The sequence below is a fragment of the Hylaeus anthracinus genome, unplaced genomic scaffold (genome assembly GCF_026225885.1).
Source record: "Hylaeus anthracinus isolate JK02 unplaced genomic scaffold, UHH_iyHylAnth1.0_haploid 5, whole genome shotgun sequence".
NCBI classification, from domain to species: Eukaryota; Metazoa; Arthropoda; class Insecta; order Hymenoptera; family Colletidae; genus Hylaeus; species Hylaeus anthracinus.
In genome coordinates, this window is record NW_026535322.1 from 99,126 (window position 1) to 121,831 (window position 22,706).

A 22,706-nucleotide genomic window follows, 5' to 3' on the forward strand; every position below is an offset into this window, starting at 1 on the left:
CCCCTTGGAATCCTGCGGTTATTCCCGCGCGTCGGCGGCCTTTAAACGGCCATATATACCGAACGTGGCATTATACACTATGTATACATACACAGTACATAGTCCTCGCATTGCATAGTCTGTTACGGAACTGCCTTGTAATAGGATAAAAATAACCGTGTTTATATAGGATTACGAGCCGATCATCTCGATTCTACGAAGAATTTCTACGCGAAACCGATGGTTAAGGCCACGAGAGGGTACAATTTTAAGCGATATGGCCGAGATTGCTTCGAATCTATTTGTTATTTTTTGTCTCGTGCAAAATTCGTACTTTACTATCGATCCTTTCTATGACACATTTAACAAGTATTTGGTATTCGTCGATGGTACTGTTTGTATGTAGCTGTTTTTCTTCGGACAAGTACTCTATTGCAAACAAAAAGACGATCGAACACCCTGTTTCGATCTCGTTGACCTACCTCTTCTGCTGGTATTATATATTATTGTATTTACCAGTGGAATTGCCGTACTTGTCGCAGTTGACGCGGGCAAATAAATATTGACCGTCCAGGTTGGGACCGCAAACACATCCATTAATAACAAGAACGTAACTCCGATGCGAAGCGTGTTTAGCCGTATCCTAGCTCGGTTGAATCCTCGTACCAACAAAATCGAGATTGTCGGTGTCAATTTATATCTGCGGGTAGATTCACCGTTACGCTAGAATAATTTAATAACGTTCGAATACAGGGGCTGCTGCGACTCTGTCTCGTTTTCTGTTCCGGTCGCGCGTCGACGTCAGCGTAGCGTCGCGTTCGACCTGTCTCTCTCTTCCCACGGCTGAACGTTACTGGCGATTGATTCGATTTCGATCGAAAAAAAGGCTGTGATTGGGAGAGAACACATTTTGTTAATCGATTGCTCCTTTTGCACTTTCAACGTTACATCGAATAAGCAAAGAACACTAATTTCCTGTAACTTGATCTGTCTCAACGATGGATACGTATTACATACATACATACATGTGTATTGAAAAACATCTTATCACGGCAGCTCATACCGGAGTCTGAAGGAAACTCGTTGCGCTGCAGCGAATCGAGATCCATCGTATATCGGCGCTCCCACCAGCACTAGCGCCAGCGCCAACGAGAGCGCCAACGAGAGCGCCAGTAAGGAGAGTCTCCCCAGAATCCAGACTCTCGGCTCACCGTAGCGAGTCCAAAGCCCACGTCCATAGTGCGCCCGCTAGCCGATCTGGTGCCCCACCACCGACGCCATCGCAGTCGTTGCCGCCACACCGCCGCCGCCGCCGCCGCCGCCACCACCACCACCACCACCACCGCCACCACCACCACCACCACCACCACCACCACCACCACCGACGCCACCACCGCCGCCGAAGGGCCCCGAGCTCGAGGTTTCCGCGATCGGAGTCAGTTGGCCGACGCAAGCCGCGCGTGTTGGAGCTTTTGGTGTGTAGGCTTGTTTACGGTGGTAACGTGGTTCTCTGTTCCACGCGTGTCTCGTGCAATGAAATGCACGAGTAAGAACCGCACGATTCGCGTTCCGTTTCTTGGTCCAACCTATCAATTGCTTCGAAAAGGTACGAGATAGTCACGAGTTTATGGATGACGTTTGTTCCGTTGAATCCACCAATGATCCACGGAGGAGAATCGAAGCACGATCGAACACGCTGTTTACGTACTGCATGGATGATAGGGCAAGTGTCAGTGAAGTGGGGGTTGAAGTGGCGGTACAGTGGATAAACAAAGAAAGTGATACGTTGAAAAATATCGGTGAGGTTCTCGGTGCTAGTGGATTTTTCAAAAGGCGGCTACGGCTTCAGGATTCGTCTGCCGGTGTCGAGTAAGTCTCGTAATTTCGTACTTGATCGGTCGTACACATATCTACGTACATAGATATGTAGATAAAGAAGAATTGCGCCTACGTCTTATCGTTAATGGGAATCGTGTAATTACCATTTGTTTCAGTTATCGCGCAAAGAAACTTTTTAATCATTCGACTCCCGAAATAATGATATGACTCGTGTGCTCCGTATTCGAGATTCGATCGTGATCGAAATTGAATCTCCTTTTGAAAAAACTAAACCGAAATAGTAGGCTGGCGAACTTCCCCTAAGGAGAGTTTACTATTCAAACATCCCATGAAACCTATTTAAAAATGCCGCGACCGTATACCATCGTCTCGACGGCCATTCTTACGACCGCGATGACGACTTGCTTCAGAACGGTTCGTTGTGTTACCATTCATATTAAACTACCGCTAGCGAACAAAGCGATTGTTATACCGGCTCGCAAATTCGAGCTGGTTACTCGAGTGTTCGGTGACACGGGGTTGCCGTTAATAATATGCAGAAAAGTGCACGGTACGGTTAGGTGAAACCAACGATTTACTTGTTGCTCTCCACGGGAGTGATAAGGTCGAGAAATTTGCGACTGATAAACGAACCGTGACAGTATTTTGATAATTTCAGTCTTTGTTTACATCTAGATACGAAACGAGATAAATTTATAAGAAAGCTCCGCATCGTTTAGCTAACGGAATGCTGTTCGGTGAAAATTTTAACATGCTGTGATTCCTAGTTCCGTTCACTGATAATACGAAGAATAACGGCTGCATTTATACGAAAACTATACATATTAGCAATAACTACCTAATAACAGTGGGAAAGAACCGAAATACATATTTACTAGTTCGATGACGACATTTCGATCGAAAGGGAACGCGTGTTCTACATTCATGATACATGTATACTATACATACCTAACATCGTTACTTTTACTACCTATTATTACGTTGGAGCGTTATTGTAAAAGGATGCTAGAACTTGGAATACTGTAAACTATGGATACAGAAAGAAAAGGATGAGTAGGAAAAGAAGAAAGAAAAAGAGGAGAGGAACATCCCGATATGTATATGTATACATATTCCGTGTATTTACGAGGAAACTCGTGCGTTGTGCGCGCCTTCTGGTTCACGATGCATACATTTCGCGTAAATCGCTGAAAACTTACTACCTCCGTTACCACGGGTACCGAACGACTCGATCTCTTATACGCAATTCCAGTAAGTGCCCTCGAATGTTTGTAAATCTCCGTTCGACTCTACGTACGGACGGCCATTTTACGATTATGCGATCCTCGCGAGCTATTCGATCCAGCATCGGTCTGCGATCGTTTATCCGTCGAGTCCGACGAATGTTTCTAGTCGGAGCATGTTTGTTTGCAATGGTCCGTTAAGCGCCCCGATCGATTCTCGCGATCATAGACGCCGCTAACGAGAATCGCTATCGCGACAGACGCGACTATTGTAATCGGTCTTCGATTTCATCGGAACGATGCAATTAATTAATAAATGGCGCCCCGCGCCGACTCATCGTTGACACGAGGAGGCATTAATCGTGACTGCGATATTCTACCAAGAACAATTACCTCTTTGTCTCCTTTGACGGAAACAACGGCCGCAAAATAGTTCCTCTTCGAGTCGCGTATTATATACAAAAATGCATCGACACTATCGTATCGAGTCTCTTTTAATATGCTTACATTGTTCGCTCGACATTTTTTTTCCATTTCTTTCCTAATTCTGTCAAACACTCAACGTTCACCACGATACCGTATCGCACGTGTTTCTCTTAATTATCTAATCGGCATGTAACTGTTGCGCGACATGCGACATATGACACGCGTCATGCGACTTTTTATAAATATAATCCTCTAAGAAGAAATAAAAGAAATAGTAAACACTTTGAAAACGATTTGATACGCACGGAACAAGCTCCCGCCGTTGACTAAACGATTCAAGCTTCGATGGATAAGAGACCCAGCCGTTATTTCACTTTGACAGATATTATTAACGACTAACCGAGCTACGCACACTTGTACCGACGTAATCATCTTCGCGAAACGGCGCTCGATAGAAAGAGCCCCTGTCGCTCTACGACGCCCTCGCTGCACGTCCGTCTGTCTGGAAAATAAACAAGTCGAGCAAACCGTGCATCATGCCAATGGATCCTCTTCTTTCTGCCCATGGGATGCGCATCGTTTCGTTCCTGCAGAGGAGTGCGACGAGTGCGACGAGTGCGACACGCGCCTCTTTTAATGTCCCCGTCAACGCTGCCTCGCTTTTCAAGTGAGTTCTCGCAGTCGCATTCGCATTCGCAATCGCATTCGCGTTCGTCTTTCGTCTTTCGTCTTTCGCCCCATCGCGACCCCCGACTTCCGTTCTTTCTTTCAACGCCAACGGATCGTTATGCATCAGCCAAGTGCGTACGATTACAATTACCGTGCAAAATTCTACCTTTCAGCGATTCTAAATTTAGGACAACAATCCAATCGATGTATGTATTTTTTTTTAGAAACTACTTCTAACGAGGATAAATCAGTGTTTTGTCGCAGTTTTGTAAAAGAGGCTGAAAACAGTGTAACGAAATTACGAATAAAGTATCGTAACGAGAAGATACACACGTTTTCGAACGTTATCAAAACGAGATGGAGTACAACGCATAGAGGGACGGAACGCCACGATCCGTCGAGCCAGGAAACGCGACGCACGTGATGAGAGTGCGTAAGCCAAGTCGACGTCTCGGACAGTCGTTCTCACCCGGACTTGGACCGTTTTTCATGGCCAGTAAAAACTCGTAAGCGATGCACAGCGCTATCTTGACCGAAAAATCGAACCCCAACGGGTATCAGGTTTTCGATCGACTCGACGGGAAACAACGTTGCGCCCTCGAAGAGGCTGAACCAGGAGAGAAGCCCACCTGGCACGCGCAAACCCTCCATCTGCGTTCTCACGGTTCGGTGTGTTTTATCTGTTCGAATGGAACATTGGCGAAAACTGTGTTTACGCTTGAACGAATTTTCCTGCCGTACCAACTAAACGCGGCTCTTCATTCTCGACGATCGATCGACAAGAGTTCCCGTCGTCTCAAGTCGAAAGATTACATACCTATACGAAATATGCGCAAACAAGACAGAATACAGTTCGGTCTTTCGCGTCTCCCCTTCTACGTTCTACCGATATTTCCGGAACACGTCGACATCGTCCGGATACAGTGTTTGTATTTTATATTCGTGCAAAAACGTCAAATAACTTTCGCTGTAACGAAAATCGAGCGTGGGTGGCTCGTTTGATCCTCTCCGCGTCCAGGGAAACTTGATGGCACGACGTCGGCGTCGTTGCTCTGGCACGACAAGCACACGCGATCGCGATGGTGTATTTTCAGCAGCAGTGCAGCGACTTTACCCGCCACGAGAATAGAAACGAAACGAAATGAAAGTGAAACGTTTGGAAAGGTGGTATTCTTTGATGTTAAAAGTTAAAAGGATAAGGTATACTTGAATTATTTTATCGATTGTTTTGTCCGAACAAGGATAATGGCGAGGCGGAATAGAAAAGATTTCAGTTAGCCTCGGTCTGCGAACCGGTAGCTGAATGATTCAAGCTCGAGGATCCCTGCTCTACCTGTTGTCACGCGATACCCGTGCTGCCCTTCGAAGCTTTTAAACCGCTTTTAAGTCGCAACCGCGTTCACCTCGACGCCTGAAATCCCGACTCGTCGAGAGGCGGGCGGGGTCCATCTCTTTCACCAAAGGGAAGAGCCGGGTTCGAAACGAGCGGCACAGTGCACAAGCTGTCCGCTCGTACGAGTGCCGAAGAAGAGCCCTGCTGGAACAGGTCCTGTGAAAAGAAACAGCTTTTCTGGAGCGACTCGGTCGGGGGCTCGAGCAGTGAATAGCACTCGAGTTCTCGCGTTTATCCCGACAAGGAGGAAAGCCCCAGAGAAATGAGAGAGGGAAAGAGAATACTAGGTATTCGTGGCAATTGCAGTGTGAAATCGCCATGTGTTCATCCGCACGGCACGGCACGGCACGGCACGGCACAGCACAGCACGGCACGGCACGACGTCGGTGTCGGCGTCGGCCTCGGCGTCGGTCGGTGTCGAGTGTTTTAAGCCTTTGAGTGATAATACCGGGCACGTTTATAAATTGAGTCCTCGTCCTGAAGGATTAGATCGGGCTCTCGCGATGGGAAATCTGTGTAGGGAAGCCGATACGCTCGCATAATGCGCGTTTCACGAGCTCGTCGCCACGGCGTGGATTATTCCACGGCATGAATCTCCGAGAGTATTTTCGTTCCGTATGCCGTATTTAGGTATGATCTGTCCTTTCGTTAATTATTAACGTTGTTGGTTATCGATCGGAATAGACGCAAAGACCGAACGGGGAGAGCTGTTACATTGAACGCAACGCTTTTCAAGCGTTCTTTGTTGAATTCGAAGAGACTAGGGAGGATAGGCGCCATGAGGAAATTTTGCGTGCGGGAAAGTGCGCGGTGCCACTGGAATATTTAAATGGCAAGGGTTGCCTGCCAGCCGGTACCCAAGTGCCACTCTCGCTCTTCTAACCTTTTTTTATGTATTCCAGTGGAAACAACTAACATTAAATTCGCGCAGCCATCGGTCCATGTTTCATAACTCTGATCGCGAGCCATCGATCGTTACCGTTTCCATGTTTTTTCCTACCACAATCTTGGTTGCTCTTGGATGCTCGAGTAACAAAGCGTATACTCGTATTTAATTCTTTCGTTTCGGTTATTCACTCTGCTGGAACCCTTCCACTGAATGGGACTCTACTTTTAATGTTGCAGATGTAATTTACCGGCACCGAGAGATACTCCGATTCAAGTGCAGCGATCAGTCCCGAAATTCACCAATATTCGTGTATCGTCGTCGATGTAAGATGAACGAATGACCCGCGTGACGGTAACACGTACGCGATGAGGCCGAAATCGTGTTTCTTGTTTCTGTTGTTCTGTGTGCTGCTACCAGGCCTGGTGCGTCCATTCACATCCGGCGAAGGTGAGTCGTATTTATTTAACGTGATTAATTATACAGGCATAGTTATTACACTAATACATACTTGTTACTTATTTCCATTTTTCTTATCATCACTTTGTCTTATATGACTCCTGCTAGCCCTCTTATAGCTAAACCTGTCGCATACTACAACCCCTGATTAGAATGCCTAACCATAATTACGATTGGAAATAACAAAGGAACATAACGGGAAGCAGCTTTCTTTTGGGTTATTTTTGCTGCTAGAATCGATATGTCTGTATGGATTTATTGAGAATTATTAACATGTGCGATAACCGAAAGGTCCGTTGTCATATTTTTTGCGATTTCCTCGTTAAAAAAGAAAGGTCGTGTTCGTACCTCAAGACACGGGGGCCTAGAGGCTATCGCGTTCCGAGGAAAGGGAAAGGAAGCGGAGGAACCAACTAGATCTAATTATACGGCAAGTCGGTGGCGTTGATTAGTGGTAGGCATAACCGGCCGGTTACGTTACGCCAGTCGTTTTCGATGATGGATTACCAGTTTTAAAGCGACCTTACGCTCCCCGCGAGAGGTTGAATCCTCCGGTTTGTTGGTTCGGTGCCCTTTTGCGAAATCACGCTCCCAACTAACTAACACGTTCCCGAAATCCAGCGGACGCGCGTCATCGCGAAGCGATGCGAGAAATGATGAATGGCGTCCGACGGAAAAAATGTAACGCACGACGATAGAAAGTTGACGGTATACCGGCTACTTGTCGCGGAACATCTTTTGGAATAATTACAGTTTTCGCATTTGGTATCACTTCTCACGTCCAACGCGCGAAATCGCGTCCGAAGCGAGATCGTGCTCCGATTCTAGCAAACGTGTCGCGCGACGCGAGGACGTTGAAAGACAATCGACGACGCGACGGGAAGCTACGCCGCGCCGCGCCAAAACGCGACGTTCTTCTTCTGCCATGGCCAGCAACAGCAAGCGAACGTGCAACACCAGACTCCGCGTGTATGCGCGCGCGTGAATAATTACCACGACGATTTATAGCGACGTGATATCGCGTCATAATTTTGCTGGCTTGACTGGCTACCGCGCGGCACTGTGAAAAATATTAGTTGCACTAATAATTAACGAGCCGAGACGAGGTCGCGTTCACCGCTTCGTCGTCACGTTTTGGCCACGGTGATGTCGCCACCGTTTCTACTTGGTATCGCGGTAAATTTGTCAAGCTCGTTTCCTTTCAAGACGACACGAACCTCGGTCAGTTTTACCTCACGACTGGGTTAATTTTCAATTTTCGAAGAATTGGAGATGCACTTGCAAACCCGTTCAGTTCCGAACCTATAACGGTACTCTCTCGTCGGATTCACCGAGAGTCTCGTGAGAACCTATTACTCATCCGCGCAGCGTTGACGCGTTGACGCGACCTCGTTCCTTCGGTAAGTTTCACAAGTAAATCGCGATCAAGGTTTGCGATACGAGTTTCGATCGGTAACGAAACGTAGCCAGGCACGGACTCGAAGATAGCGGGAGGTCGGTGGATCTGGTAAAATCGCCTTAAGCAAAAATGCAAACAGCGTAAAGGCTAGTTGGTGGGTTCGCTCGAGCGGGCAATTACCCGGTTAGTTCCACGGCGGAACGAGGTCTATTCTCGAACCGGCCGCAGAGAAATAGCGGGGCAGGGGTCGTAGTCGAATGCAAAACAAACATAAAAAATAAGTATGAGCGACAGAGAATGGGGGAAAACTCTTTAATCTCTCGTAATCTCTCATCGACCCAATGCCCATTCTCCATTCTCCCTTTTATCGCATACCTCTCTGTCTGTTTCTACCATTCTTCACGTTGCCGCGACGAAAGGTCGGGTCAACTTTAATTATCGTAAATCAAACGAGAGAGTGGCGTGCAGAGAGAAGGCCCCGCCAGTTGCGTAAGCGTGATTATCGTTGAAATCGAGGAGAATGTCGGGAAAGTGTGGCCAAGTAAAGCACAGAGCTGAGGAGATTAAGAAAGTATCGATCGAATCAACAAGGTCGAACCTGATTTCATCTCGGTGTCGATCGTAAAAGAGCGATCGGGCTCCCCGTTGATTCCTCCTCGTTGTCTGTACTGATCTACACTCGAGCATGTTTTCTCCAAAAGTTTTTCTTTGTATCGAAAACAAAGTATGTACTTGCAGACATCTTCTTCCAAACAGTTAACTTGTTGGCGACGTCTCTCTTTCCAGTCACCGTTTCCATTTCCTTTTCCTTTTCCGTTTTCGTCGCGTGTTCCTTCTTGGCCACTCGTGGCGCCAGGCTCGCGGTGAATCGTGGACCGTCGGCGTCGTAAGAACATTGTCGGAACATGGCAGGCACCCTTGTTAATTAAGAGGCGCCATGTGTGGTCTGTTGCTCGTAGATATACGCTGAAACTGTACACGGTCACGCTTCTGACTCTAGCCAGCGTAATACGTGGTCAAGCCACGTAGTAGCCGCGCAAATGCGTCTCGTAGAGGTTGTGCATATACGAGTAAACAGTCGGTATGCGCGCGTACGCGTAGAGTACAGAGCTACACGTATCGCGTACACGCTCAACGGACGTAACCACCGTATCCAGCGGAGAGACTCGATTAACCACTCTATGTATCCAGTCAGGTTGGCCTAAACGGGATTGTACGATAGATACACCAAAAACCGAACACGGACAAAGGCAACGGATGGATCCTCTCTTCCAACACGATCCTCGCGTACCTACTCGAGATTCGAGTTCGATCTTTGGTATACGGTCTGTCTAACGAGAGATTTCGCAAAGATCTGTGGCGGCTGATTCGACACTGCCGGAAGATTGGATACCTACAACGTTCCGCGGCAAATTATCGGAAACCGATGAGCCTGCTTTTTTTCTGACGAATCGAGCCAGCCCCGCTTGTCGCGTGACGTTGCACAATTAAGTTGGCGCGCAACCCCTGCCCTTTTTCCCTCGTGATCCTTTTTTCTTTTTTCTTTGTTCTTTGTTCTTTGTTCTTTTTTAGAAAGAGTACGGAACCTAGAAGCGCTGTTTAGTCCGCGGCGGCCGGCCGACCGGGATATTTGCCGGCAGCAATTACCGTTGTGCGATGTAAAAATGGCTTTGCAAAAGTTGCACCGTCTTTTCGAATCCAGTCTTGTTATTTATTGTATTTACTGTCGTACTGTCGTCAACCGTGATCGAACCGAACCTTTTTCCAAATTTACCGAGTCCGCCCGCGCTGGTCAACCAAACAACTGCGATGCATTGTGTAGGTAAAATCAAAGTTTCGGCAAGTTGCACCAACGACATTGTGTACACGAATCAAATATTTCGAATAGATGCGCGATCCTGTGCAAAAGATGGACGAAAAAATGACGAATTCGAGAACGTTATAACGTCATCGTCGACGTGACGTCGGGGTCGGTTCAATCAACGATATGGTTCGCGGTCGGGCATCCAAAGTGGCTAACGAGGATTTTCGTATGAACTGATTCGCATCCGGGCAAAAACTGGCAGCCGCGATTCCACCGGACCTCGTCGGACAGCCGATCGAGACCCATTATTGGAAACCGATGAAAATTCTCTTTTAGTCGCGCCTCGATTCGCTACGGGTACGTCACGTTGCTGAATTTTTTTGTTTTATTTTTTCATTCGTTTGCCGACGCTTCTCATTTGCCCGTTGCCCTATTCCTATCTCACCGAGCAGCATATACATATATGTATATCGGAGAGATATCTGCCGGCATCGGATATAAATTCTGACATTTTTTTCCTCGGGAGGGAAATTTTGTCCTCGCTCCTGGACAATGTGAAAAATAGCGAGAAACGGCAGCACGATAAAAACCAGCCAGTTGCACAGCTGTGACATCTGTCGATCGCGATGTTGCGTTTTACGTTCGTAGATCTTATCAAAAGTCACCGGAATATCGAAATTAGTCGTTAAAAATATTTGATAAGGATAGGTAAGTACTATTGTAGTAATAGGGATCGTCATCGACGAGTTAGCTTTTTTATTATTCTGGTTTTAAGCAAAACGAGACGAAAACGATACAGAGCAGTACCGATTATCGCGATGAAAATTGTGGCCCCCAGCCAAATGTCGCACGGGGATAAAGGTCTAACCACTCGTTGGTGGGAAATGCATCGGACTTGTGCACCGGTGCGCCGCGTAAATCCGAAAATTCATTACTGCAGCGTGCGCGGTGCGATTGTTCGTAGCCAGAACGCAGAGTTTCGGGCTTGCGAAACGGCGCGCGGCGCGGCCGGCATTAATGGGCCGGGGTCAGGATTTACTAGACGGAAGGGGCAAGAGGCCAGTGGGAAGGGACTGACCATTGTTGACAAGCAAATATAGAATTTTCGCGATTCCAATTGAACGTACCGTGAATAATGTCTGGCACGAATTAATAACTCGATCGTAAATTTCGATGTACGTTTCGATTGTATTTGGAGTTGGAACGACTGACTACGTGGCTACGTGGTTTTGTGATTCTTGCCGCAAAAATGATCGTAATCCGATTCGCAAGATGATAAGGGATGCGACGGCATTCGTTTCGTTTCGTTTCGTTTCCCTTCGTTTTTACCATTCATCGAATTTCGTCGTTTGTAATGGTATGGTATAGGAGAACCGAAAATCAAACTTGATAGTCTACTTTCAGAAGGTGATGATGCCGCGGAGGACGAGGATTCGTACCTCTTGGAGGACGACGACGACGTACCATCGGCCACGATAGCCACGGATACCGAGCTGATCTCGGAATCGGGCGGTCATCTGCCGGTCTTTCTCACGGAACCAGTCGATTCCTTCGTGGTTAAGAACAAACCAGCCACGTTACATTGCAAGGCTGCTCACGCGTTGCAGATCTATTTCCGTTGCAACGACGTCAGAGCAGACGAATCGCAACAGCAAGATTTTGTGGATCCCCATACTGGGACCAGGATAGTCGACTGCGAGCTAAACGTAACCAGAGATCACATCGAGGAGTACTTTGGGAGAGACAAGTACAAGTGCGAATGTTTCGCATGGTCAGGATCCGGACAAATTAAAAGTCAACCAGCGATCGTCGATGTTGCCTGTAAGCGAAGAAATATTTTTTTCCGAAATTTTCCATACCTCTACGCATGCTCGCGATTAAAGTCTGTCTAATACACGTTAACAAGTCTATTATACAAACGTTGTAACGCGTCTTTATTTTAACATGGCAGCGATTTAGCATAATATTGCTCATATCGTAAATATTTAGCTTCCGACAGTTGTTTGCCCGGTCGTCACGTTGACAGTTACGAGTTTCGTCTTAGTTTGCCCACGTCCGCGCCCCCTCGTAATTATCTTGATTCTCCTAAGCGAGGTCATTATTTAATTCCGACCCTTAATGCAAGGCAACGGAATGACCGGACTTTCTAAGAGAATCAATTTAGGAAAGAACCGTTTGTTCGTCGTCGTTACGGACTCGCGTAACTCGAGTTGAAACAAACATTTCGTCCTCGAAAACAGCGAACAGAACAAACAATTCCTTTAATTCGAAACTAGCTACCGGTATTTCAGACATTGCACGTTTTATTTCTCCAGACTTGAAGAAACAGTTCGAGTCTCCGCCGTACTCTGTATCCGTCGAGGCGGGACAAAGCACCGAACTGAGGTGTCTACCTCCGGTGGGAGTGCCATCGCCGAGGGTCTACTGGTTAAGAAATAACGTTCCCGTCGACACGGAGTCGGATACGCTGTTGGTATCGAGCGAGGGACATCTTCTCGTTGGTCAGGCGAAACTTGGCCATCAAGCGAATTACACTTGCGTTGCGGAGAACATTGCCGCCAAGAGACTGAGCGAGCCCGTCAGCTTGACGGTTTACGGTGAGTATCTTGCTTTGACAATTTTATTACAATAATAACGCTTTCTTCCGGCATTTCTAAGGGACCCTACGAGCACGGCTATGTTAATTTCGTTACAGTGAACGGCGGATGGTCCTCGTGGTCAGCCTGGTCGGAGTGTCACTCGAGATGCGCCAAAGGAGGCCAGAAGAGGACGAGAACGTGTACGAATCCTTTGCCGATGAACGGGGGACAACCCTGTCTCGGACCATCCCAGCAAAAGATGGACTGTAATACCGCTTGCCCCGGTGAGACATTTTTTTTTTATGTACAATATTATTATATAAGTTCGAAATAAGATTTCAAGAAAACACCACGTTTCCTTCACGGACAAGTCGCGCCTGGGTTCCGCGATAGAGGCTTTTCGTGCATCCTCCATTTCCCAACGATAGCTAGTAGTAGCTAGTAACATACGTTCAGGCCATGAAACAGCGAGATAGACTGCTCGTTCTCTGTTGGTTCGATTCAAAGTCATGTAACGGCGGCCCGACGCCGACGATGCCGATGGTCGAGCAGGTTTTGCCACGACAAACCAATATTCCGATGCTGAAGAGAGGGAACTCTCTCGTTTGATTTACGAGCTTCCCCCCTTTTCCTCTCACGGTTGCTTGCCCGTTGCGTGCCGTCTTCCGCCTCGTCCCCCTTATCGTTCTTTCTCTGTTTGCTTCTTTCATCCTGCGTTGTTGGCTGGCTCTCTTAAATTGTATTCACCTTTCGAAAACGTTTGCGACATTCTGAAAGACACCTGCGTCGCATCACCGTTGAGAGTCGTGCCGAGTGTATTGAAACGTTCGCCGAGGACAACGTCCACGAAGAATCGAGGATCCACGGAGACACTTGAAATATTAACCCCTCGTTTGTTACGGCGCGGCGCGCAGAATTTCATGGTACACGTTACACATTGTCGCGATTCGGTTAGTCGCGACCGTACCACGTTTTCTTTGAGCTCCACTCGTTTCTCTCGCCGATTAACCGTCTGCTTTTGATAACGCACCTGCATTTCTTTTGTTCGTCACGCTTACTTTGGAACAGTCGGCGTGTCGGAGGAGTTTACCAACACTTTAGGTAAGCAACCGCTTTTCCGTCTATCTAGAAAAGAAATTAAAAAACAACTTGAAATATTTACATACTAGTATCACGCGGCGATCGAGAAGCACGTCAGCGTAACGATCGAATCGTTAGCCTAAACTATGGTATGCCCATCGAAGAATAGCGTACATTTTTTCACGTAGAAATATACGTAAAGATCCGAGTACATACCGAGTACCGAGTACCGAGTACCATGTGCTTACGACCGATCCAACTGTTTGGCTTGTACTTGGCCGGTAACCTTTGGTCCATCGTATTAACGTGATATTGTCGATTCTGCGAGAGTACATGGTATAGTGTCCGAGCTGTCTTCTTTTCTCTCAATAGTGGTGGACGGAGGATGGTCCAGATGGTCGGCATGGTCAGTGTGCGGAAGTGACTGCACGCATACCAGAAGAAGATCGTGCGACGAACCGCCGCCAAGCCATGGTGGCCGAGTTTGTCAGGGTAGGGATATCAGCGTAACGAATTGCACAGGCGGCATGTGCAACGGTAAGTGATGATTTCGACGAGTTTTACATATTATTATAGGTGTAAATTCGACTCTCCTTGCTCGTGAATAATTTTAAGCTAAATTATCTAAACGATAATTCTTCTTGGTGACGAGCTACTCTCATTCGTCTTCCAATTACCACGTCTACGTATTTCTATCTCTTTATCGTTCGATCGTTGTTGTTTTTAGCCGGCCCCGGTGGTGGCAACGGCGGCGCGAGACTGGGTGGCACGCACTTGACCGAACAAGGTGAGTGTTTAGCGTATTTTTTGATTTTCCATCGTAATAGTTTGCCGAAAGAGAAGGATTTCCGTTCGTAGGTTCGTTGGCGGTACGCGGAAAGTTAGACGATTAGACGAGTAGCGTTCAGTGACGTACATGAATCGAAAAGTACCCTTGGTAGTAAACTAGCAACGACGCGATCGCGTTCGAGTCTATTTGTCGATCATGTTTTCCGCATCGACGAGAAGCATCGAAAGCCCCCTCAAATATTTACTTTTAATTACGCGAACCGTTAATTATTGACGCTTCGCGAGGGCTCCAGGACGCGATCACCGGCCCCCAACGCGATCCAAACAATCGTAACAATGAGACGACGGCCAGGCGCGGCGCGGCGCGGCGCGCGGGTAGTGTAGGGCACGGGCGCGGGCGGTCCACTGGTCCATATAGATTCAGACACCCCCTTAGAGGTGGACGCTTCTATCGACCAAGCCACATCAAAGTTGCACGCGATACGCTTCGAGCTATGGCTCTCTTCCTGGTCGAACGGTGGAGGGTGGTGGTAACTATGGTGTACGAGGGAGGTAGGGACTTTAATATCGAAGAAAATTATGTAATCGGCAGCCGTTACGCCCCTCGGCGTCGGCGTCGGCGTCGGCGTCGGTGTCGCGCAACGAGAAAATTGATCGTGCATGCAAATAAAGTGCCATTATCCGTTGACGGAACTCTGAACGTGTTCATGGATCGCTGAGTGGCGAGATGGTCGTTTAAGATCTACCCTTTGCATCCAGAAGCAAGTTTGGTTTTCGTCAAATTTTGGTTTTGGTTTTCGACCAATTGCCAAATTATCTTACTTTGTATAGAGGATTCGGCAACATCTCTCAATGTTTTTTCGCAAAAATTTCTTCTTCTCGGCTTGGTCTATGAATTAAGAAAACGCTAAGAAAATAAATCACCGCGCTCCTACGCCACATTTCGCTCTATTTTACAAAGGCCGAGGGTCGCGAACGCACCCTTGATCCCGGAGTAACGGGATGTACAACTATTTGCGAATTCTTTCCAAATTCGTATACGTTTTCTACAGCGCGCCGTGTACGTATATTGATGTTCGAAGCACGTGTCCCCGAGACAAGCGTGCTGTCAAGCAACAGACGCACATGATCCTGCGAAGGAAAGCTGCCCTTTGAGAGTCACGTACCGGCGTTAGAGCCGAGAATGGCTTTGACATTCTAAAATTGGAAGAAGCTTAGGAACGTCAGCCGTCGGTTCGTCGTGGTATTTCTTGAAAATCTTTGGAGGCGGTGCGCGCATTTTAAGCGAGTCAGTCTCGGCGTCGCTTCGGTTAACAATTAAGTACGACGACAAGAATTTTAAGGGTCGATTATCGCGTCGCTCGATTGCTCGCATCGGAAAGGTTCTAAAAATCAGTGTAACGCTTGTCGACCTCGATGAAACGACGACCTCTGTTCCAAACTGTAGTCGCTTTCAAAGTAGCATCGTGAATCTCTCGACTCGTCGGATCCGTTTCATCTTTCGACCATCGCCGTCCTCCGTTCACCGTCGAAATTTGAAAACATCGTTTGATGTTCACAGCGAATCGCCAGATGGATGTGGCTCTGTACGTTGGTCTGACTGTCGCCTGTCTGGTAATCGGTGGACTGGCATTTTTCTTAGCGAAGCTTCTGAGGCGCAAAGGTCGAGACCATTCTCTTTACTCCATGGCCCGTAACGGTAAGCATGTCAAAGATGAAAAATAACCCCGGAGTTGTAGGCGAACGAAGGAGTGAATGGCGCCGAGGCGGTTCCCTGAGAAGATGTAATTATACGCACGATAGAAGGAACGATAGTTGGCTTTTTCAACGAGATCGCGCGACATTCGCGATCGATTCTTTTATCCAATTGAAAAATTCTCGGTCCTTCGTGCGCCCCGCCAGAATTAAAACGATACTATTTCGATGTTTTCTTGATGCTATGCGTTCGTTACTTTCATCTACGGAAACGGGTCACGAGACACTGAAATAACAATCGAGTTTATTATTCGTGTATACAGGTAAGAATAGATGGTACATACTCGTAGAATCGTTGTACTGGTATGTCGCGGAACGAACGATTATGCCAAGTATGGATAATAGAAAAGTAGCTTGCATCGATGTACGATATAATAGATACATTAGATAGTTGATAGAATTGCAGGGGGAAAAGTAAAGAGTTGCGATAAAGAATATAGAGAATATAGAGAATATAGATATACATGTAGATGTAGAGGAACGGAGAGTAGATACGAAAGTAGCGAAGCTCGTTGCTCCGAAAGACGGAATAGTGTCACAGCGGGCGGCGTCTGTCCGCAGCGCGCAGAGATACCCACGAGCCGTGGCTCGGCGGTGTGCGTTTCAGAATTCCAGCCAGAGTTCTTCCCGGACCAGGACAAGAAAGTGAGCCTACAGCCGGATGTAACGGCGACGAGCGTGCCGGCTTGCTACGAGTATCCTTTCGACCCGAAGTTGTCGATGTCGAGATCCCTTTCCGAGCACCATTACGACGTTCCACATCTCTCGATCGGGCCGCAACCCTCGGCAATGTCGCCGACCCCGAGCACCTCGACCCAGGAGTCCTGCAGCGACAAACAAATTCATTCCGACTGCGAGAACAGCGTCGCTAGTTCCTACCCGTCCTCCGATTCCACGTATAACGTCGCCTCGGAAAGCGTTAGGCTGCCGAAGCTGGAGACCGGAAACGTAGCTGGAGCGGCGGTGAATACGCGCGGCGCGTTACTGGTGCTTCCGGACGCCGGAATATCGATGTCGGTGCCCGAGGGAGCTGTGCCTAAACCACTTAGGGAGGAACTCTACCTGGCGGTGCTCAACGAGGATCGGTTCAGGCCCCGATTACCCGGTAAGCGATGCGTACACGTGTTATTAAGCGAGTCGGTCCGTATCACGATATCATTAGAAATGGATAAATACTTGGCGATTAATTCAATTGCAAGTTTCTTACCTTTATTAACGAATCGGACAAGTCATTTTTAATCGAAACTCTCGCACTCGCACTCGCACTCGTACTCGTACTCGTACTCGATGCAAGTGTAGAAAACTTTGTACGTTCTACTCATATCGAAGCAGAATCCTAACTTTTATTCGTAGATGGTATCACGCAATTATCCGCGGTGGTAACGTGCGGGCCTTCGTCGGCAACCTTCAACAAGCCTGTGATTCTTCAATTCGAACATTGCGCGATGCTTCATCCGGCTACGTGGGAATTGAGCGTTTGGGCGTGCGACGGGTTGAGCGTCGAGGACGGGACGGCGATCGTGTCCTCGAAAGACTATCAATCGATGATTACGTGGACCAGGGTGCTAACTTTAGGCAACGAGACGATCAACACGCCTTTGTTCACGCAGCTGGATCACGCGGAAGCGTTCATCGTGACCGAGCAGTTGCGGGGTTACGTTTTGGCTGGGCAGAGCTGCGAGAACTCGATCGCAACAAAGAGATTACGATTGGCGTTGTTCGCGAGCCAGGCCGGCCAATGCTGCGTAAGGGTGTACGCTGTCGAGGACACCAAGGCAGCGATGAAGGCGATCCTCGATCGAGAATCGCAAATCAGGGGATATCTGTTGGACAAGCCGCGAACGTTGCTCTTTCAAGACAACGGAGAGTCGCTTTGCGTCAGCTTGGAAGAGGTTGGCAACGAATGGCAGAGCAAATCGCAATCGGACCGACAGGAAATCGGTTTCCGGGACGCGTGGAATTGTCAAGAGAACACGAAACACGTAACCTTTAGTTTGGACGCAGCCTTCGGACCTACCTCCACCAGAAGCTACAAGCTTCAAGTCTCGCAGGGGAACTCGGACACGAGGCAGGTGTTCAGGATTGTCTACGACGGCGCGAAACAATTGATTTCCTCCGGAAGCGTCACCAGGCCGCTCAGAGAGGTGACCGTGGTCAGCAGCGGGCATGCTAATAACGCGACCACGGACTCTACTACCCTGAGACCGTTTCGGTTTACCAGGTCCCTGAGGAAGCAACTTTGCCAGTGTCTCGACCCACCGAACGCTCTGGGTAACGACTGGAGAATGCTGGCGCAGAGGCTTCAAGTTGATAGGTTAGCTACTTTTTCAAATCACCTCTTCCTTATTCTCTTCCTTTAAATGTTCCTACACCTAAATGTCCTTCAAATTTTCTTACACTCTCTTTCAAATTCATCGTTCGAGACTTACTTGATAATAGAAAACACGCATCACTCGGTTACGTTTCAGGTACATTAATTATTTCGCGACGAAATCCAGTCCGACCGAACATATCCTGGATCTTTGGGAAGCAAAGCATCACGAACCCACAGCCGTGACGGACTTGTTGAACCATCTTCGAGTGATGGGCAGAACGGATGCAGCCACGATTTTGGAAGCGCAACTCGGTCCGTGGCTTTGAACTGTGCAAGGTGTCGGGGTGTCATACTCTCGGGACATATCCAGTGGTGAGTGAAAACGAAGAAGCGCCCGCGTAGACGGCCAAAGTGAACAGTGATTCAACGAGTGGTCAACACTGAACACTAAATTCCTCGATCTCGTACAAGTCGGTTCTCTGGGCAAACTCGTCCAAACGCTGCCTTAATTGCGCGCAACTGTTGCGTATTTTGTACATACTACATACATACTACCTAGACCGCGACGACACGACGAGAAACGATACGTTTACCGCGAAATCGTACCTAATAATCGTCAACGAAGTTACTAGAACTGTGCATTTAGATGGATATACATATATGTACATACGTATTAAAGATTTGCGAGCAAATGACAATGAATATATCCATTTAGACGGATGTTTATATATAAATATAAATAGATAGACGGTTAAGTAGATAGGTAGGTAGAGGAGATCGAACGAGGAACGAGCGAAAGCGAAAGATTGGCATCGTTCCACTGCGATACAAAAAAAAAAAAGAGAAAAAAAACACGAAAAATTGAAGGTAAATGGAACGCGTTTTATCGATTTGTTACATGGACTCACGGGCACGAGTGGCCAGTGATATCTCGGAGGATGATCGTGCCAAAATTCTCACTCTGGGTTTCGAAGAAGAAACGTTTCTGTTGATGTTTGTATCCACAGTTTGTTGAAAATGACGTGTTTCTTTCGTGCCCGTCGACAATACGTGCCGCCCGCGCCGGTATACGATTTTTTTTTAAGAAAAGTAGTAAGAACGATCGGGTGCGGACGTTCGATCGGATTAGATCGATCTCGATTGCGATACATCGAATCATTTTAATCGACACCAGTTTATTTGGAAGAACTGTATATTTGTTACTTTCGACGAATAAAATATTCTTGTATACCTTGAACAGTCGTTGACGCATTCCATCCGTTTCTATTCATCGCGGCTACTTTTTCCCACCATCATCCTTGTTTTTATTTTCAGGTTTCTGTCGCTCCCACGACTCGTTCGATAGAGACGAAATGTTTTTTCGATACATTTTGTTTGTACATTCTTTTGTACGCTCCCCAACGCTTGCCCCTGATGGGCCTCAGTTCCAGTCGTGATATTAATTTAAACTAGAGTGTTTAACAAAATTACAAACACGACGCGTTGGAAACGCGTGAGACGCCTGCAGACTCTTTTTCTCGCGATTGTCATCGAGTAATGTTACAATTGAAAGTGGAGTCGAAAAAAGCCGAATAATCCCGTGACGGTTCCTGACCGTGTTCGGACACCGCAGTGCTTCGGGTCGTCAGTGTCGGCGTCGGCGTCGGCGTCGGCGTCATTGCGTAAACCTAATGGAATGCGCACAAGTGTTTTTCAAGTGGTCCAGCATGTTGCCGGTCGGAAAGTCCAAGTGCGCATAAAAATAGCTCGAAACGAACAGTTACTTTTCTCTCTACGACAGACGAGATGAGCTTCCGATGCCATTTTTACTCGTCGCACGATTGCGAGATGGACGCTTCGCTATGTCGAATCCTCATTGATATGCGTCTACCGATAGAAGCAAACCTTGATTACACCCTTCAGCCAGAGGTTCTCAAAGTATTCGCACCAAAGCATCCGCGTCTATATCGTTGGACTCTGAAACTGATCTGCATGGGTCGTTGCTTCTTCGATTTTTCCAACTTGTCCACTCTCGAGTATTTGCTGCAAGAGGTAAGCAACGGTATAAATAATTTCCTATTTAGTTTTCAGTTTCCTATTTCGTTTAGTGCGCAGAGCGTAATAGGTACGCACTTATCGTTAATTGTAAGTTTCGAAATACTAATGAAAGCTTGAAATCTGCGCGTCGGTGTCTGTACGATTGGTCAGCTTGGCAGGGTTCGCTCTGTCATGCCGCCCCTAGACATGCATACGTGCATACATATGTATCCGGTGTGCCCGAGCATTGTCAACCTGAATCCGGAGCCAGTAGATAAAGAGCAAGACGGATATTCATTCTCGAGCTGGCCAGCTGCGAGCCCACGCGAATTTGGTGACTCACTTTAGAGCATGGCGCGACGCCGACGTTGAGTGTACCTACGCGCTCGGTGTGTGTCACTCATGAATGCTCGGCCTGTAACAGAGGGAACTGGCTGTTACCGAGAGGATAGGCGGCTAAATCGGTATTGTATGCTTAAAGCCTCGTGATACGATAAGATCCTAAAAACGTTGATAAACGATTGAGGATTCCACGTGCAGAACCCTTTCTCGGTCCCTTGATTTCTCTCTCGTGTAGCCTATTGTTCCAAAACGCGTTTGTTTGACTGCGGGTGATGTGCGTGTGTCAATTGTCACGCATCCCAAAGAATTTTCACCGAGGACGGCCATCTCTTTGTTTGGAAGCAATCGAACCGTGTTACCGTTGAATAAATATGCATTTAAAAAAAAGCGCATCCCTTGACGATGCGCACGAGGACGTTTACGAGAGATCGGAAGAAAGCGGCAAAAAAGAAGGGTAGAAGGAAACGATGGCTAGCCATCGTGACTTTGCTGTCAAAGGGGGATATCGAAGGGTGACTTGGCCGCGTTACGGCTCCCACGAAGTCGAGAATGGCTGCATTGTGCCGGCAACTTTGCTCTCTCCGCAATACAATAAAATCCTCTTTGCGCGTCGCGTTATTGTTTAACGGTTGATTGACGTTGATCGAGGGGAGCACCGGTATCTCGTGCGACGTCCCCTTCCGGAAAAGTGTCGCCCTATCGTATCTCGCGTCTGTACGGTAACGCTCGTGCGCGCTCGTTTGCAGATGTAGACACGCGGATATTAGTCCGACCGTGAAACTTCTGTCCTGGCAAAAGTAGAATCAATCTTTATCGATAGCCGACCGTTTTTCACTAATCGGCTGCCGGTCGACCGAATTTTCTTTCGTCATTTCGAAGCTTACCAGATTCGCTTCTTTTACAAACAACACCAAAAAATCTTTCGATATTTTTTTTTCTCGCGACCACGCTAACCCCGCGTCAGCTTTGCGAGACGATGCCGACGGACAGAACTTTCGCTTCTCGAATCGTTGATGAACAACGGTAAGAATGGTCACCGATACGAAACATTTATACGAGCTCGTGTACATCAGCTACCCTGGCTTTTGGCGATGCCGGCTCTTTGACATCCAGTGGCGTTGTACTGTCGAGCATTGTACCGCGCGAGACGCGCGGGAACCCAGTGACGCGTGACACGTCCCTGGAGGGCCGAGGGCGTCGCTAAATAGAACGCCCATTAGTAACGAATACCGCGAGGAATCCCCTCGTGTGTCCCGAATCTCTCTCTTCCTCTCTCTTGTATACATAATGCGGTAACATCGAACAGGGGGTGAGTTTCGACCGGAGCAGAGCAACGTTCGGGCCCTCCGGGAACGATACGTGCTCCTGATAATTTTCTGTTAGCTGCTCGCACCACTGACGCCACGCCGACGGTGCCAACTTTTCCGAATACTTGATACACATGGAGGCATATTAACTGGCAATGGATCGCATCCATTCCAGATTCATCGATAATCGAACAGAATTACTCGAAACTTTGATTTCTTTGAAATACGATGGTTCGCTAAGAATAAGATCGGGTCAAGTCTGACGCGTGGTTAGGTCTGGGTGCGCGACGGAAAATATTTCCATGGAAAGGTAAACTCGTGTCGAACGCACTGGTTCGGTCAACCTGAACCGCCAGCTTTAGCCAGACAGGGTGCTAATTTTCGAGGGTTGGTTCCGCGAGGCTGTAATTAATGGGGTTTGTTATCCGAATAAAAAAGTGCCGCGAG

General features: G+C 47.7%; 1 protein-coding gene across 2 annotated transcripts; it reads left to right on the forward strand.

The window, feature by feature from the left end:
- The first annotated feature begins 1,404 nt into the window (after positions 1-1,404).
- On the forward strand, positions 1,405-19,831 carry LOC128896050 (netrin receptor UNC5C-like). 2 transcript variants are annotated; one of them, XM_054159189.1, is made up of 12 exons: positions 1,405-1,848; positions 6,655-6,865; positions 11,482-11,898; positions 12,393-12,674; positions 12,773-12,940; positions 13,725-13,757; positions 14,109-14,273; positions 14,464-14,523; positions 16,087-16,224; positions 16,888-17,385; positions 17,634-18,594; positions 18,749-19,831. In XM_054159189.1, exons 2-12 carry the CDS (start codon positions 6,784-6,786, stop codon positions 18,918-18,920), a joined length of 2,976 nt encoding a protein of 991 aa, XP_054015164.1. In that variant the 5' UTR covers positions 1,405-1,848; positions 6,655-6,783; the 3' UTR covers positions 18,921-19,831. The 2 variants fall into 2 exon arrangements, with proteins under 2 accessions (XP_054015164.1, XP_054015166.1); XM_054159191.1 differs by lacking the exon at positions 13,725-13,757.
- The last annotated feature ends 2,875 nt before the right edge of the window (positions 19,832-22,706 follow it).

What these genes read in the sequence shown, in the direction of transcription:
- LOC128896050 (XM_054159189.1), top strand. Translation starts at nt 6,784, where the DNA reads ATGAGGCCGAAATCGTGTTTCTTGTTTCTGTTGTTCTGTGTGCTGCTA. An exon ending in TTACTCCATGGCCCGTAACG is followed by an intron (nt 16,225 to 16,887) that starts GTAAGCATGTCA and finishes TGTGCGTTTCAG; the next exon opens with AATTCCAGCCAGAGTTCTTC. An exon ending in GTTCAGGCCCCGATTACCCG is followed by an intron (nt 17,386 to 17,633) that starts GTAAGCGATGCG and finishes TTTTATTCGTAG; the next exon opens with ATGGTATCACGCAATTATCC.